General features: G+C 44.7%; 1 protein-coding gene across 5 annotated transcripts in view; it reads left to right on the forward strand.

Moving 5' to 3' along the window:
• ASTN2 (astrotactin 2) overlaps positions 1–15,088 on the forward strand; it is a 944,548-nt gene that overhangs the window by 740,433 nt on the left and 189,027 nt on the right. For 3 of the 5 annotated variants that reach the window (XM_007449715.1, XM_007449716.1, XM_007449717.1), the window contains exon 1: positions 4,258–4,517. In XM_007449715.1, coding sequence (XP_007449777.1) covers positions 4,290–4,517 — 228 coding nt within the window. In that variant the 5' untranslated portion in view covers positions 4,258–4,289. Of the gene's footprint in view, positions 1–4,251; positions 4,518–15,088 lie in introns of those variants that run through there. The other 2 variants (XM_007449713.1, XM_007449714.1) reach the window with 1 other exon arrangement.

The following is a 15,088-nucleotide window of genomic DNA, read 5'->3' on the forward strand; positions in this document are numbered from 1 at the left end:
GCAGGAATTTGGGAGGAGAAAAAAGAGAGTTCAGTTGGCAGGTTCTCAAATGAATGGGTTGTAGTGTCATTGGAACTGAATTGGGCTTGAAACCAGACATGATCCTATTTTGGAAGCATTGTTCAGAGGGATGGGAAATGTGAACAGAGGATAAGTCTCTTCAAAAATGTTCTTTATCCTTGGCCTGTTAAAGACAGCCTGTTTTAACTAAACTCTCCCATCCCCTCAATGGCAAGGGCCTATGTGAGAACCTAGAGGAGGTCAGAGCAACTGGCAAATTGATCAGCTATTCATCTGTCAACCTTTCAACTGAGAGAGCTAATTTTACTTTGAGAAGAGCTTACCTCTTGATTACAAGCCATCAATTAATTGTCAATCCTGAAATTCACAAATCTTTGCTCTTAGACTCATCGATGCTTTGATGAGATGGCACAGTGATCAGGGTATATAAATATACATGTATTCAAATATATTATTGAAAATCGTATTGAAAGCCTACTGCGTTCCAGGTAATACGTAAAGTGGATGGGAATCGGCAGAACTAACACTGTCTCTGCCCTCATGGATCTTATAGTCTGGAGACATTAACAGGTGACACGTAGAACAGGATGCTATGAGGATCTTTAGTATGAAACCCTAACAGAGATCGGAGGCATGGGGATGGAGTTCAGGGAAGGCATTTCTGAGGACCTGGCCCCTGAACTAAGATCTGAAGGGTGAGTGGGAGTGAGCCAGGAGAAGGCAGGGCCAGAGGGTGGGATGGGGACAGCGTTCTGTGCAGAGAGAAGAGCACGTGCCAAGACTGAGAGAGAGAGGACAGGGTGTAGCCGAGAAGCAGAAAGGCCAGCGTAGCTGAAAGTAGGAGAATCGGGAGGAACAGGATGACAGATCAGACTGGAGAGGCAGACAGGTGGTCTCGTTCACATGTTACCTATGTGCCATGGTGAGGATTTTGGTCTTCATCCTAAGACCATTCCACGTGCCATGGAAGAGTTTTAAGCAGGAGAAGAATATAGAGTTTGCCTTTTGAAAAGATGACTTTAGCCACCGAGTGAAGTTGGATCAGAAGCAATTAGCTTTCGCAATTGTAGTATCTACAGGGGAATAATTAATGGAATGGCTAATGGTCTTCCCTGGTGTAACTCTTCTCCAGGTCGTAACTTAGGTATGACACAATCTTTATGAAAAAGGATCGTTGTTAATCAATGCATGGGACTTAGAGGTAAATCCCTTTTTCCATTTAGGTCTCAGGTTCCTCACTTGTTAAGCCATGGGTTTGGACCAGATGATACCCAAGTGCCCTCCTTTTGCAAAACAAGCCCTTAAATTCAGCTTGAGTTCTATACTGCTACTAGAATTCAGTTTTCAGCCTGGACTATGGGCTTTTAACCCCATTTTTTTTGAACTGATAGATTGTTTAAAAAAAAAAAAAAAAGATTTATTGGACAAAAGCAGACCAGCAAAGATCAATAGCTCATTTTGTTCTTAAATAGATAGATCTTTAACCCAATGTCTATGAATGTCTGTCTGATCAAGGGAATTCTTACTCCCAGCACCATGTTACATATTTTTCCCAATTAAATTATGGCAAGGTGCTATGAGGGATGGGGCATCTGTGTTCTAAAAAATGAGATAACAAGAGTAGTTTAGTTTGAGTGATGAATTGCTTAACAGATGGCTGGGGTCATGTGCTGAAAGGATCACTAAGTCATCATGTGACCTTGGAAAGTCATTTTCCTTCTTTGGGACACAGTTTCCTCTCATTTTAAATGGGAGGGTTTTACCAGATTAGACTTTTCAAAGGTATGCTTTTTCAGTAGTTTTCAAAAGATATTTTATGGAGAAAAGGTGCCCCACTCTATTTTTTTCTCCTTGGAGGTTAATAGTCCAAGTGTATTGACGGTCTATTGATTGCAAAGTTTTTCCTTTAACTAATCCATCATATTGCCACATTCCTGTGTAACCTCTCTCTGAAACTCAGTTTCCCCATCTATAGCAAGGGCTATAGAGCAGAGGTTTCCAAACCTTCTCTGTAAAGGGTCATACGGTAAACATTTCAGGCTTTGTGGGCCATAGAGTCTTTGTTGCAACTACTCAATTCTGGCATTTTAGCCATACACAATATATAAACAAATGAGGGACTGTGTTCCAATAAAACTTTATTTACAAAAACAGTCAGAGGGCTGGATTTGACCCACAGACCATAGTTTAGTGAACTCTGGGTCATAGTGCTCTCTAATGTCCTCGCAGCTCTGACTTTCCCTGACCTTCTACCCTGAAGAGTTATTCTCTCCCCAGTTGGAAGTCCCCCTTCTCCAGAATGCATCCCTCTGGCCTGCACTTCCGAAAGTCATCATCATCATCATCTTCTTTTGACATGTCTGTATATAAGACTGTCTCTGTCTCCCCAGCTGCTGAGATGCCTTCTTCACAGCTTTGTTTTGTTTATCTTAGTAACTACCCTTCTTTAATCCCTCTGAAGGATTGGTTAGCTGGAATTTGCCTTGTCTTCTCCCCCCAGAGCCTTTGATCTTGTGCTCATAAGTATTTGCTGACAGCCAGACAGAAAAGGTGGAGCCCAGATCCCAAGCCCGAGGGCCCAGAGAGTAATGAATGAAGACTGAGTTTATTTGTATTTCTAATTGGCAAGCCTATTTCCAGATCAGCTGCATGTCACTGCAAGCCGAGAGCAAAAGCAGGAGACAACCTTCTTTCTCCCAGGCCTCGGTGCCCAGGGCCCCTGTTTTCCACTGAGGCAGGAGCTTGCCCTGATTTCACCAGGCTTGGAAGAAACTGCCATCTGGACCGAGTTTTGTCCCTTAGTGCAGGACCACCTTGTTTTGCCACTCAGACTGTACATTGCACAACTTTGAGGACACCATTTACATCATCCGTGATGTAAATGGAACCCTCTGAGTTGTACAAATCACTTTTTCAAGCTTTGAGCCCTTTCTTCTTATGAAATCTTACATCGAAGGCCAGTCTATAAAAGAGATACAAGTGGAACAACTCTATTCGAAGCTGAGATGCAGGTTTAGAGTCCTGCCTTCTCAGTCTCCCTCTTGCCTTCTTCAAGCAGCTGCTGAGGTGGCTGCTGGGATCCCTGGAATTCCTCAGATGAATTTTGGAGCCTCTAGACTAGATCATAAATATTGTTCTAACCATTCACAGTTGTATAATCTCTCTCTCGATAAACTCACAAGTATATCCCTAGCACCATTCTAGGCACTGAATATTGGGGGGACAGGAGTGGGAGACACGGCCCCTGGTCTCCCTGAATTGATTTTATGGTTGGAGAGGTCAACAGAAAATGAGGTGAGAAAATGAGCTTAACAAGATAGGGTCTTAACATGCAGAAATACTTATCAGAGAAGATGGGCTGGGGAAAGGAGGAAAGACTTCCTGAAGAGGGTCTCATTGGAATGGAGCGCCGATGGGTGGTAAAGATTTGGAGAGGCAGAGGGGAAACGTAGGGCAGGGAGAGCAAAGGCACAGAGGTGTGAAACGCCACTTGTAGGGATAAAGAGGAACAGCACAGAATGGGGCGTGCGTCCTTCATGCACATGACAGCACACTGAGGAAAAGAAATTTGAATAAGGGGACAGAGGAGCACGGAAAGAAGGGGGAAATACTGCCTTCTCCAGACAGGTCCATCTCCTTCTATCTCATTTACCAGTCATAACTGTTTCAGTTGTTATTGTTAACCACACATTATACAGTTAATCACTATAAGCTCTTGGACATTCAAAGACCTTCCCAAGGCAGCAGAGCTATTATCCAGCAGAAATGAGATTTAAACTGAAATTGACTTGACTCCAAAGCTTGTCTCTCACCCATTACATGGGACTGCATGAAAAATATAGGACTGGAACAAGTTTTTGAAAAAAAGGTAGAATTTATAAAAATTAACAGTAAACAAAAGAATTTCCTATTGGGAAAAATATGCTTGAATATTTACATCTTACAAAGGTCCTTGAAGAATCCTCTAGTCCAACCTACTGACTTTAAATATAAAGAAAGTGAGGCCCAGAGAAAGCAAAGGGTTATTTCATATAAATGGTATAACAAGACACCATTCTGGTCTCTGAGCCCTCAGGTCAGTGCTCTTTCCAAAGCATCGTGAAGGAACCACTCTGTCATCTTTTTTCCCTTTCCAGGGGATGACTACCTCCTTAGCACATCGTAACGGGTTCAAGAGTCCGACCTTTTGAACAGTACTGAACAATACTGAACTTAGATCTCTTTCTCCAGAGACCACGGAGTTGGGCAGCAAGAAGGAGCTCAAGTCCATGCCCTTCATCACCTACCTCTCAGGCCTGCTGACAGCCCAGATGCTGTCTGATGACCAGCTCATCTCAGGTGTGGAGATCCGCTGTGAGGAGAAAGGCCGCTGTCCATCTACCTGCCACCTTTGCCGCCGACCGGGCAAGGAGCAGCTGAGCCCCACACCGGTGCTCCTGGAAATCAACCGTGTGGTACCACTTTACACTCTCATCCAGGACAATGGCACCAAAGAGGTGAGGTCCCCTGACACAGCCACTAAGTCAAATCTAAGAACCAACCCTCCTACCTCCTGCCCTTGTGGGCCCTTTGTCCATCGGGACTGTCATCATCGTCATCAACAGCATGGTGAGGGCTAGCATTTATTGATCCCTTACCATGTTGTAAGCACGTATATAGCTTGGTAACACTAGTTGCTGTAACTGACAAATTCTCCAGTCTCAATGGCTTAGTACAATTAAGGTTATTTCTTGTGCGGAGTCCTCAATAGAAGTTTTTGATTGATGGGTGGCTTTACTCTGAGTAGCAGCTCAGGGGCCCAGCCTGTTCCATCTTGTGCTCCATTAACCTGATGCTTCCACGGCTGCTGTGGAAGAAGAAAGAACATGGGAGATTGCACATGAGAAGTTGAAACGGGCCACGCCTGAAAATGGCAAATCATCATTTCATCTCCTATTCTGCTAAGCTCGAATTCAGCCACTGGGCACACCTGTCTGCAGATGAAGACAGGGAAATGTATTCTATCTGTTTGCCTAGGAGACGAAGGTATGGGTTTGGTGAAAACCTAGCAGCCTCTGCCTCCGTACTATACTTGGGTTATCTCATTTAATTTACCCTCCAGATCTGTGATTTACTTATAAATATTGAGTTGATTCATGTGGAATTTCTGACATTTGGCCATTTTTAATTTATAAAAATGGCAACTCCGTATGGTTCATCCTTTTCTCATGCCCACTTTACAAGGGAGGAAATGTAAGATGTTGAGTGATTTGCTCCATGTTGGTCTGCTCCAGAGCCTACATGCTTAATCATGAAATTATATCTCCTCTTTTTCCTCTTTCTATCTCTCTGACTTTCAGTGATAGCATGTCAGGGCTTGAGAGGACTGTATGAATGATTTAGTTCACTGGTTTGCACACTTGTGTTCATGGAACATTTTTCTCCAGATGTAGTGTTCAGGAGCCCCAATCCATAAAGCCAGGAATAGTGACGCCACTGCTTCAGTAAGGAAGAAGGCAGATAAAGCATCTCTACTTGGTCCCCACTCTTCCCTCTGCAGCAACTTCTGGACAGCCCTGGGCCTCCAGAGAAGGCAATCTGGTAGACCACGGACCAAGCCCAGTAGGATGCTATGGATTATGTGCCCCTCCCAAAGCATCCTCCTGGGCTGAGAAAGTGCCAGTGCATGGTGAGTGGTCAGGTAGGGTTTCACAGAGGACAGATCAGGGATGAGAATAAGGAAGTGAGGAGAGTATCTTCAGGTAGAAGACCTGAGGCAGAAAAGTACATGGTCTCTACAAAGACCTATAGAAATTTCCCATGACTGAGACCAAGAGATGGAGGGAGAGCAGATATGAGGCCAGAGGGGACAGAAAGCACCTGATTATTTAGGATACTATAAGCTAGGTCCTGGAGTTTGGACTCAATCTGGAGGGCAGGGACATGCTGAAGATACATGGTTAGCAGGAAGCTGATAGGATTAGATTTGTGTGGCAGAAAGAGCCCTCTGGAAACAACCCAAATGACCATCGATGGGAGAGCAGTTAAATAAGGTGTCGAATATGCATACAGTGGAACACTGTACTACAGCCAAGATGAACGAACTATAGTGACACTTAATATGAGATGGATGCACGTAATGTTAAATGAAGACAAGAGATCCCAAAGATATAGTTTATATAGCATGATACCCTTCCCTCTATTTTAAGTTAAAACAGACACACAGGGCTTCCCTGGTGGCGCAGTGGTTGAGAGTCCGCCTGCCGATGCAGGGGACGCGGGTTCGTGCCCCGGTCCGGGAAGATCCCACGTGCCGCGGAGCGGCTGGGCCCGTGAGCCGTGGCCGCTGAGCCTGCGCGTCCGGAGCCTGTGCTCCGCAACGGGAGAGGCCACAGCAGTGAGAGGCCCGCATACTGCCAAAAAAACCACACACACACACACACACACGCATATCAAATACACTGCCTTTTAAAAATAAATACAGATGCAATAGATAGTTTAAAAAAGGAATCAAGGAAGTGGTGAACGTAGGATTTAGGATGATGGTAATCTTGAGTCAAGCAAGGCAGGGTAATGGCACGAGGGAGCATTTGTTACACGATGGTAGTCAAGTTTCTAGCTGATGTTTGGGTGCTGGATTTGTGGGGCTTTATGAAAGTGCTAAAAGTAGCTAACCAGCTAACACTAACTGGATGAACACATAAAGCCTAACCATGCATAGTGCAGCAATGAGCTTGAGTCACGAGCCGTGCATCTCAAATCATCTAACTGTGCGTCAGAGGTTCCCAGACCAACAACAGAAAAGCCAAGAGAGCCAAACGTGTATACATCCCCAAACCTCTGGTTTCAGGGTGAGAGTCAACTGTGGAAACGTAAGAGTGGCAGCAGGGAGACCCCTGAGGAGGCTGTTGAAGCTTCCAGTAAATACCAAGGGTCGTCTGACCAGTGTCGTGTCAATGCAGACAAAAAAAAGCAGCACGTCGGTAGCTCTCCAGGGTTTGGTGAGAGAGGCTATGAATATCCCTATTTACGGCTCTTTCTGGGCCACGGTCTCCTCATCTCTGAGGTGGTTCGATACTAGCTAAGTCACAGGACTTTTTGTGTGTGTGTGTAATTTATTTTTATTTTTTATTTTTGGCTGCATTTGGTCTTTGTTGCTGTGCGCGGGCTTTCTCTAGTTGCAGCCAGTGGAGGCTACTCTCTGTTGCACCGTGCGGGCTTCTCATTGTGGTGGCTTCTCTTGTGGAGCACGGGCTCTAGGCACACGGGCTTCAGTAGTTGTGGCTTGCGGGCTCTACAGCACAGGCTCAGTAGTTGTGGTGCACGGGCTTAGTTGCTCTGTGGCATGTGGGATCTTTCTGAAGCAGAGTTCGAACCTGTGTTCCCTGTACCGGCAGGCGGATTCTTAACCACTGGGAAGCCCCAAGTCACAGGACTTTTATGGTGTGTTCTTGGCATGTGCGGTGGCAAGACAAGCGCTGGTTCCTTTCCTCTTTGCTTAGGAGTCAGGTTCCCCATGTCCAGATGCTATGCCAGCTTCCCTCAGCACGTCAGTTCTGGAAATGAGTCTTCCTGAGGCTGATTCACGTTCTCTCAGATAGAGAAGCCCAGGAGTGTGAAAGCGGTCACTAGATGTCACTGTTCTCCTTATGTGGCATCTGCTGCTTTTGAAGCACGAGTCCTTCCTTCGTTAATTCAGTATTTTTGAGCACCTACTATTTGCCAAGTATGGTGTCACGCCCCAAGAAGTGAAGAGTGGGACAAATGGACACAAATGGGCATGGTCTTTATCCTCATGGAGTTTACAGACTTGTGGAGAAGACAGATATTATTGAAACACTCCCACCAAATAAGTGAGAACAAACTGTGCTGAGTACCAAGAGAAGTCCAGGCCTTTGGGTTAAAATCGGGTGACCGAGGGCTTTGTGGGATCAAGGAAGGCTTCTTTAGGGAAATGACATTGGAATTAGTTCTTGGGGGTCGGGTGCCTAAAGTGAAAGTGGAGGACTGGATTTGGGGCAGAGGAAGAGCCTGAGAGCATTCCGGGTCGAAGGCCCAGCTCCTGCAGAGACCTGAAGGATGCGCAAACGTGGCCCATTTCCCCGAGGCTGAGGCCGGGATGGGAGCCCCGTGGGCAATGCCGAGGAGAGGCGGCGGCCAGGCTAGGCAGAGCTCTGCAGGCTCTGGTGGTGAGGAGTTTGGCCCCTGATAGCGGGTAGCATAGAGGCATTAGAGCAGACAGGTAGGCGCTGTCTTCTCAGCTCCAAGCTCCCCTCCTCTAAGTTATACCTGCAAAGGAACCTTAGAGCTGCTTGACTAGTTTCCTCTCTCCCTCCCCAATCCCCAAAGACAGGCCTGTTTAGAGTTTCACAGCAGCCTAGGGGCTGCTGTGCATTAGGCCTTTTCAAAGGAGCCAGGCTGTGGTAGGAGTGGGTAAGACAGGCCCAGTGCAGGTATGGAAACGATCCTGGAGGAGGGGATCTTGGCCCCTGAGAGAGGCTGGTGTGATGAGAAAGCAGCCACTTTCATCTTGGCCATCACTTGTTCCTCTGCCTCTTCCCCAAACCCCCATCACTTCTCCCAAGGCTTCTCCATCTCTCTGCGTTTCTGTGCAGTCAGAGGCAGGGGCCACATGGGTCAAACATAAAAGGGCCTTGGCCTGGACGCTGACACTGAGTCATAGCGAGGCTGGGGCAAGTCCTTTTTCCTCCCTGGGCCTCTCTTTTCCTACCTGAAAAAGCACAGAGGTTGGGTGAGTTTCTTTCTGAGTTTCCCACAAGAGCCTTCGTCAAAGTGGAATCAGATAGTGCAAGATCTGTGCTCCACTCAGGCTGAGTGGGGATCCTGCCTCAATCCCCTACTCCTGTGGAGTGTTGCTGAATGACCGCTCCAAACCTCAGTTTTTATGTCTATAAAATGGACTCCTGTGATCCCTACTTCATGGGGATCAGATGATAATGAATGTATAGTACCCGGCATGTAGCATGTAATGGGCTTATGTTTCCTATGATAATGATAAAAATAACGTTTGTCTAAACTGATTCCTTCCTTTTTCTGTGCTTCCTTTGGTATCTCCTCTTCTAGGTAGTACTCGATAACTCTGCAGATGCCCCAAGTGCTAGGGACATGACGTTCAGAGTAGGGTCTGCATTTTGTATGCAAGAAATTAACCTAAAAGGGCAGATCACAAATGGAAGGATTTCAGGAGCATTTTTCTCACTTTATAAATATTACTGGAACTTGTACTTTATAGGAAAGGATACCATAGGTGGAATTACACATGAGTGAAAGGATTTCCTTCTGTAGACCTTCCAAAGCAGAATGGAACCATTCTTCTATGTGAGAACACCTGTCTCCTTGAGTTATTTGAGATCCTAAGTCAACTGCTGAGTCCCATTATATGGCATGGTCAGGAAGTACCAGAGAGGAGGTGTGACTTGCCTGAGGTTTGTGGGGCTGTTCAGGCCTCTGATTCTGAGCAAGGGCCAGGGTGTGCTCTTCATAGCCCTGGGGACCATTGGACACTAGCTCCTTTGGTGGTTGGGATATCCTTGGGTCCATCTCCTTGAATGCATGGGAAAGGATGAGGCCTGCCTCAGCTGGAAAGGAGCCTTTCATTACACTTTGTGCTGTGGTTCTGAATAAGCAAAGCAGGAAAAAAGTCTTAGTGATGGAGAATTTGATGAATGCATCAATCTTCTCCGTCCACCTGTCGAATGACCCTTACACAGCCCAAAGCCACAGAGCTTCGCTAAGCACAACTAGTGCTTAAACGTACGAGACTGTGTGTGGCTGTTAACTTAGCCTTTGGGTGAATAAGAAGAGGCTCCAAATGCAGGAGAAAAAATTGTGTCATGGTGAAGAGCCAGACTGAGCTGGATTTGAGTCCCATCTCTCCCGTTGATCGTCTGGGTGACCTTTCATTTTACTCATTTATAAAGCAGACACTGCAGTATCTACCCCTATCCATTTGGGGGTTGGGAGTTTTCTTTGGAAGAACCGGGACACCTGGAATCTGTACCAGGTTCTGTCCTTGATTGTTGTATGGCATTGGGCATGGATACGTCTTCTGTCTTGGTCTGTTTCCTTATCTGTATGACAAAAAGTATGGGCTAACTTTATCCCACAGTCCCTTTCGACAGATCTAGGGTCAGGTCTAGGTTCTGCCCTGAAAATAAGGGAAATATTTTGATGTTGGATGAGGCACCTTGTGACCTGCAGTTTATTTTCCATCCAAAGATATTACCAATTTTACTCCTTAAGTTAATATTGGGAAGAGAAAGATTCACATATCTTGTGCTCCATCCCAATGACACAGCATTTATGAGTAGAGATGGGTATAAAAATCATACCCTCTGTATTTTACAAATAGTAAAACTGAGAGCTGGAGACAGGAGTGACCTGCTCTAGGGCGCACAGCCAAGTTTGAATCTGAAGTAGTCAGCCATGGCTTCTGACCTTGGCAATGTCTTTTATTCTCTCTCAGACTCAGTATCCTCATCTGCGAAATGGTGGTAACTCTCCCCGTAGGGCTCTCATGTAGAAAAATTAAGAGACTGTTTGCTGGTGTTTTGAAGACTATAAAATACTCTGTAGATCTGGATGCTTTTTTTTTTTTTTTTTTTTTTTTTTTTCCTCATCTGCGAAATGGTGGTAACTCTCCCCGTAGGGCTCTCATGTAGAAAAATTAAGAGACTGTTTGCTGGTGTTTTGAAGACTATAAAATACTCTGTAGATCTGGATGCTTTTTTTTTTTTTTTTTTCTATTGCTCGAGTCCCCTGAATTGCAATAATGTGATATCTTTTTTTTCTTTCCATGCTGCCCTAGGAAGAACCATGTGTAATTTTGGTCTTGTTGTGGTTTTCTAATATTCTAGCAGATCCTTTCCCTCTGCCAGAAAGATTTGTTTGCTCAATTTACACTTCTTGGCTCAAACTGAGAAGAGAGTTCCAAATGACTGCTCTTTGAAAAGAAATTAACAGCCAAGATCATCCCCCCGCCCCATTATTGCCACCACAGCTGTGCCCACCACTGTGACCACTACCCTTATCATAACCACCATCACCACTGCTGCAGCAGCATCACCACCACAACCTCTCATTGGGTGTGTGTAGATACTGTGTGAGGAGAGATAATACAGAGGGAGGCACGACACAGATTGTACCTTCAAGGACCTCACAGTCTAGGGGATGAGGCAGAAGAGCCACATAAGTAACTAATTGCTTACACATGCTACATTAATTCATGACTTACTTTCAAACAATACAATAGACATTCCAACAGTGTTAGAAAAGAGGGAGAAAGAAACTCTGGTTGGGGGGAGGTAAATCTGGAAAAGGTTCTTGCAGCAGGGAAGGTGGATGTGTACAGATGGTGGATATAGCTTGAGACTGTTCTGTTGATGATAAAGATAATCCTAGGTACCAGATGTACATTATATGCCAAAAACTGCCATGGGCTTTCTGTGCTTTATCTCATTCAATCATCCAAGAACTTCTGAGGGGAATATTATTATCATCCCTATTTAATAGATGAGGAGACTGAGGTTCAGAGAAGCTTGAACCCAAGTCTGTGAGATTCTGAAGCTAACCTAGGCCTGAGTTGGAAAACTCTGGCCCACAGGTGACATCCAGCCTGCCATCTGTTTTTATAAATAAAGTTTGTGACACACCGCCATACCCATCTGTCTACACATCTCTATGTCTGCTTTCCTGCCATGACGGCCCAGTTGAGCAGTTGCCCCAGAAGACAGTAGGACACGCAAAGCCAAAAATATTTACTGTAGTCCTCTGAAGAAAATTCGACAAACCTTGGTCTAGACTAAGGTATATTGGAAAAGAAGAGGAAAGAAAGTTATGTCAAATGCTGTGTGACAAACATTTAGAATAGAAGAAAAAAACACAACAAGCGTTGAGTGCCAACTGTATGCCTGGCATTTTTTAAGTGCCTTATGTGTATTCGTATGTGTTCTCTCACTCTGTCCCCTGGCACATTTGCATTATGATGCCCGTTTCACAAATTAAAAGTAAAAAAAAAAAAAAATCTGAGGACTTAGGTAAATAATTCATCTAACATCACACAGCTAGTGACTGACCCAGGAAATCTGTGTCCAAAATGTATGTTTAGTCAATCATTCTTACTACAGGTGTGAAAAATTTGGGAGAGATAAAACGAGAAGTGATGTGCAGAAAACTGGGTCGCAGAAACTTTGAACGTTGTGCTGAGGGATTGGAGTGCCATGTGAACTATAGGGAACTCTTGAAGATTGGGGGTCAAGGGAAAGCCATAACCAGACTTGCATTTTTGGATAATAATTACATCATCAACAGTGGAAGGGTGAATTGTAAGGACCAGGGCTGGTTTTATGTCAAGGGTTATTAATTTCAGGTCTGCAGATCATTGATTTTGAAGGGTTGTTGGATCTCCATCGCCAGAAAGTTTATGCAGAATTATATATTATTGCATTTTTCTTCTGGGGGAAAAGATACATGGCATCAGCAAATTTTCTAAATGTTTTTGACCCAAACGTTGTAGAACACTAAGAGAAGAGGACTAGTTAGTTGGGGTGTCCACTGCAGAAGTCCATATATGGGATGTCTGGGAGGGTGGGGACTCAATTCAAATAATTTTAACAAATATTTATTAAGGGGCTCCCATGGGCTAGGCACTGTTCTGGGCTTTCGGAATACATCAGGGAGCAAAACAGGGATACATTTCAACCATCTGGAGACTTCATTTCTACTGGAGTGTATGTGGGAGATAGAAAGTAAACAATAAAAATAGTGAAAAGTAGGGCTTCCCTGGTGGCGCAGTGGTTGAGAGTCCGCCTGCCGATGCAGGGGACGTGGGTTCGTGCCCCGGTCCGGGAGGATCCCACATGCCGTGGAGCGGCTGGGCCCGTGAGCCATGGCCGCTGAGCCTGCGCGTCCGGAGCCTGTGCTCCACAACGGGAGAGGCCGCAGCAGTGAGAGGCCCGCGTACCGCAAATTTTTTTAAAAAATGGTTTTAAACATTAAAACAAACCTGAACTCTTTGTGAAGCAGAGTACAACATCCACATCAATTTTTAAGATAAAACAAAAAAAAAAAAAAAAAAAAAAAAAAAATAGTGAAAAGTATAGTATATTAAAAGGCAAAGGGGAGGGGAAGTAAAGCAGAATAAGAGGTCAGGAGTGCGTAGTGGAGTGTGGAGACTTGGATCTCAGAATGTCACAAAGTCAATCAGGATCACTTAGGTTGAGAATGGGGGAAGTGTCGTTTAAAAAATGCAGACTCCTGGCTTCCTCCTACTGATTCTGTTTCTCTAGAGGAGTGAGGCTGAGAATTTTTATTTTCACAGGCTTCCCAGGTGATTCTGATGCACACTGAGCTTGAGAACCACTACTCAAAACCATTGTTCATATGTCTTTCTCATTCTGATATTCCTTCAGGGAATTCCTTGCTTAGGGATTAAGAAAGTCAAGTACTTACAATCTGGAGTAAATCTCTGCTATTGTGGGCCACTTCCTCTCCATCGGTGCATTATGAGAAGGAGGTGAACTGGCCAGGAACCAGGCTGTCAGGCAGTTCTTGGCAAGAGGGAAGATCAAAGAAAAGAGGGGGATATAATCCACATATTACTCAACACGCTCATGGTCAATTACAAAAGAGGAACTTAATGCTTGGTTTGTCTGCTTGCAAAACTGGAAAACATAGCTATTTCATGAGACCAGAAAACTACCAGGTTCAGTAAGATATGCAAGACAAACAGACTTAGCAAATGCAAGCATTTTTGCGTGTCAAGAGTGTAGAGCTTTTTCTTCCCCATGGGACATTGAATTCAGTTAGCAAATGTAATAAAAAAGAGAATCACAGACTGTCTTTTCCTGGTACTTTTAAGAACAACCACTTACTGAGCACTTCAATTGTGCCAGGAGCTCAGCTCAAACACTTTATGTACTTAGTTCACTGAACTCTCTGATCAGCCCCACACGATGGACACTATTATTATCTTTCTTTTCCCCTTGGGAAAAATTGAGGCACAGAGAAGTTAGATCACTTGTCCCAAGATCCTATAAATAAGAACTGGTGGAGCCAGGGTGTGATCTGAGCAGTTCTGCTTTTTCTCATTTTGCTGTAGTCTCTCTCTTAGCTGCTTCCCTTCAACTTTTTAATAAAGTGTAAAAAAAATGGAAGTCTACTGAGGACACTATCATTGCCTAATATTACCTTCTCCTGCCACTGTGTCTTCATTTCTTTCACTCAGTGGCCAAAAGATTTGAAAGAATAGACCACCTCTGCTGTCTACACTGATTCACCCCCCTTCATTCCAGGGCCGGCTCCCTCCACCCAGTGGAAATACAGTAGCTTCTCCTCATGTGTAACCCATGCAGACACCACATTTGCCATATCAAAAGGTGATAGGCACCTTTTGATTTCCATCTCAGTTCTTGTAGTCTGGAAACCAACGAGACATCCCTGATACCTGTTTGTCCTTCCTCCTGCACTCACTCCCCACCCCCCACCCCAAACTATAGCTCATTAACAAACCTTGTAGAATTGTCTTCTTAGGAATTTCTCAAATATGTCCACTTTGACCCATTTTGGCCCAAGTCTTGGCTGAACTGTTGCAGTAGCTTCCTAACCGGCTAACAATGACCCTCACCTCCTCTAATTCATTTTCTTCCTGGTAACCAGAGTGATATTTTCAGAGTTAAAACTTGCTCACATCACTTTTCCAATGAAAACCCTTAACTGGCCTCCAGCTGCTCTCGGGATCCAGACCCAGGTGCTTTACCGTGGCCTGCAAGGTGCTGCGCTTCTCACTTCTTACAACTCCTGATCTTCTACTTTCTGGAACTGTGCTTTGTGATGCCAGAGAGCCTTGGTACATGCTGTTCCCTCTACTTGGAACTTGTTTTACCCTCCCCCTCCTTTCTCTTTTCCACTGACTTGACTGCTATTCATCCACCAGATTGCTGAGGCTTCTAGATTTGATAAGATCCCCCCGTTTGTTTGTTGGTTTACTTTCTTGAGGCTTTTTATCTCTCTTTCATAGCAGTTATCACAATTTCTCATTATACTTTTTTTTTTTTTTTTTTTTTTTTTG

This window comes from Lipotes vexillifer, unplaced genomic scaffold, assembly GCF_000442215.2.
Source record: "Lipotes vexillifer unplaced genomic scaffold, Lipotes_vexillifer_v1.1 scaffold230, whole genome shotgun sequence".
In the NCBI taxonomy this organism is placed as follows: domain Eukaryota; kingdom Metazoa; phylum Chordata; class Mammalia; order Artiodactyla; family Lipotidae; genus Lipotes; species Lipotes vexillifer.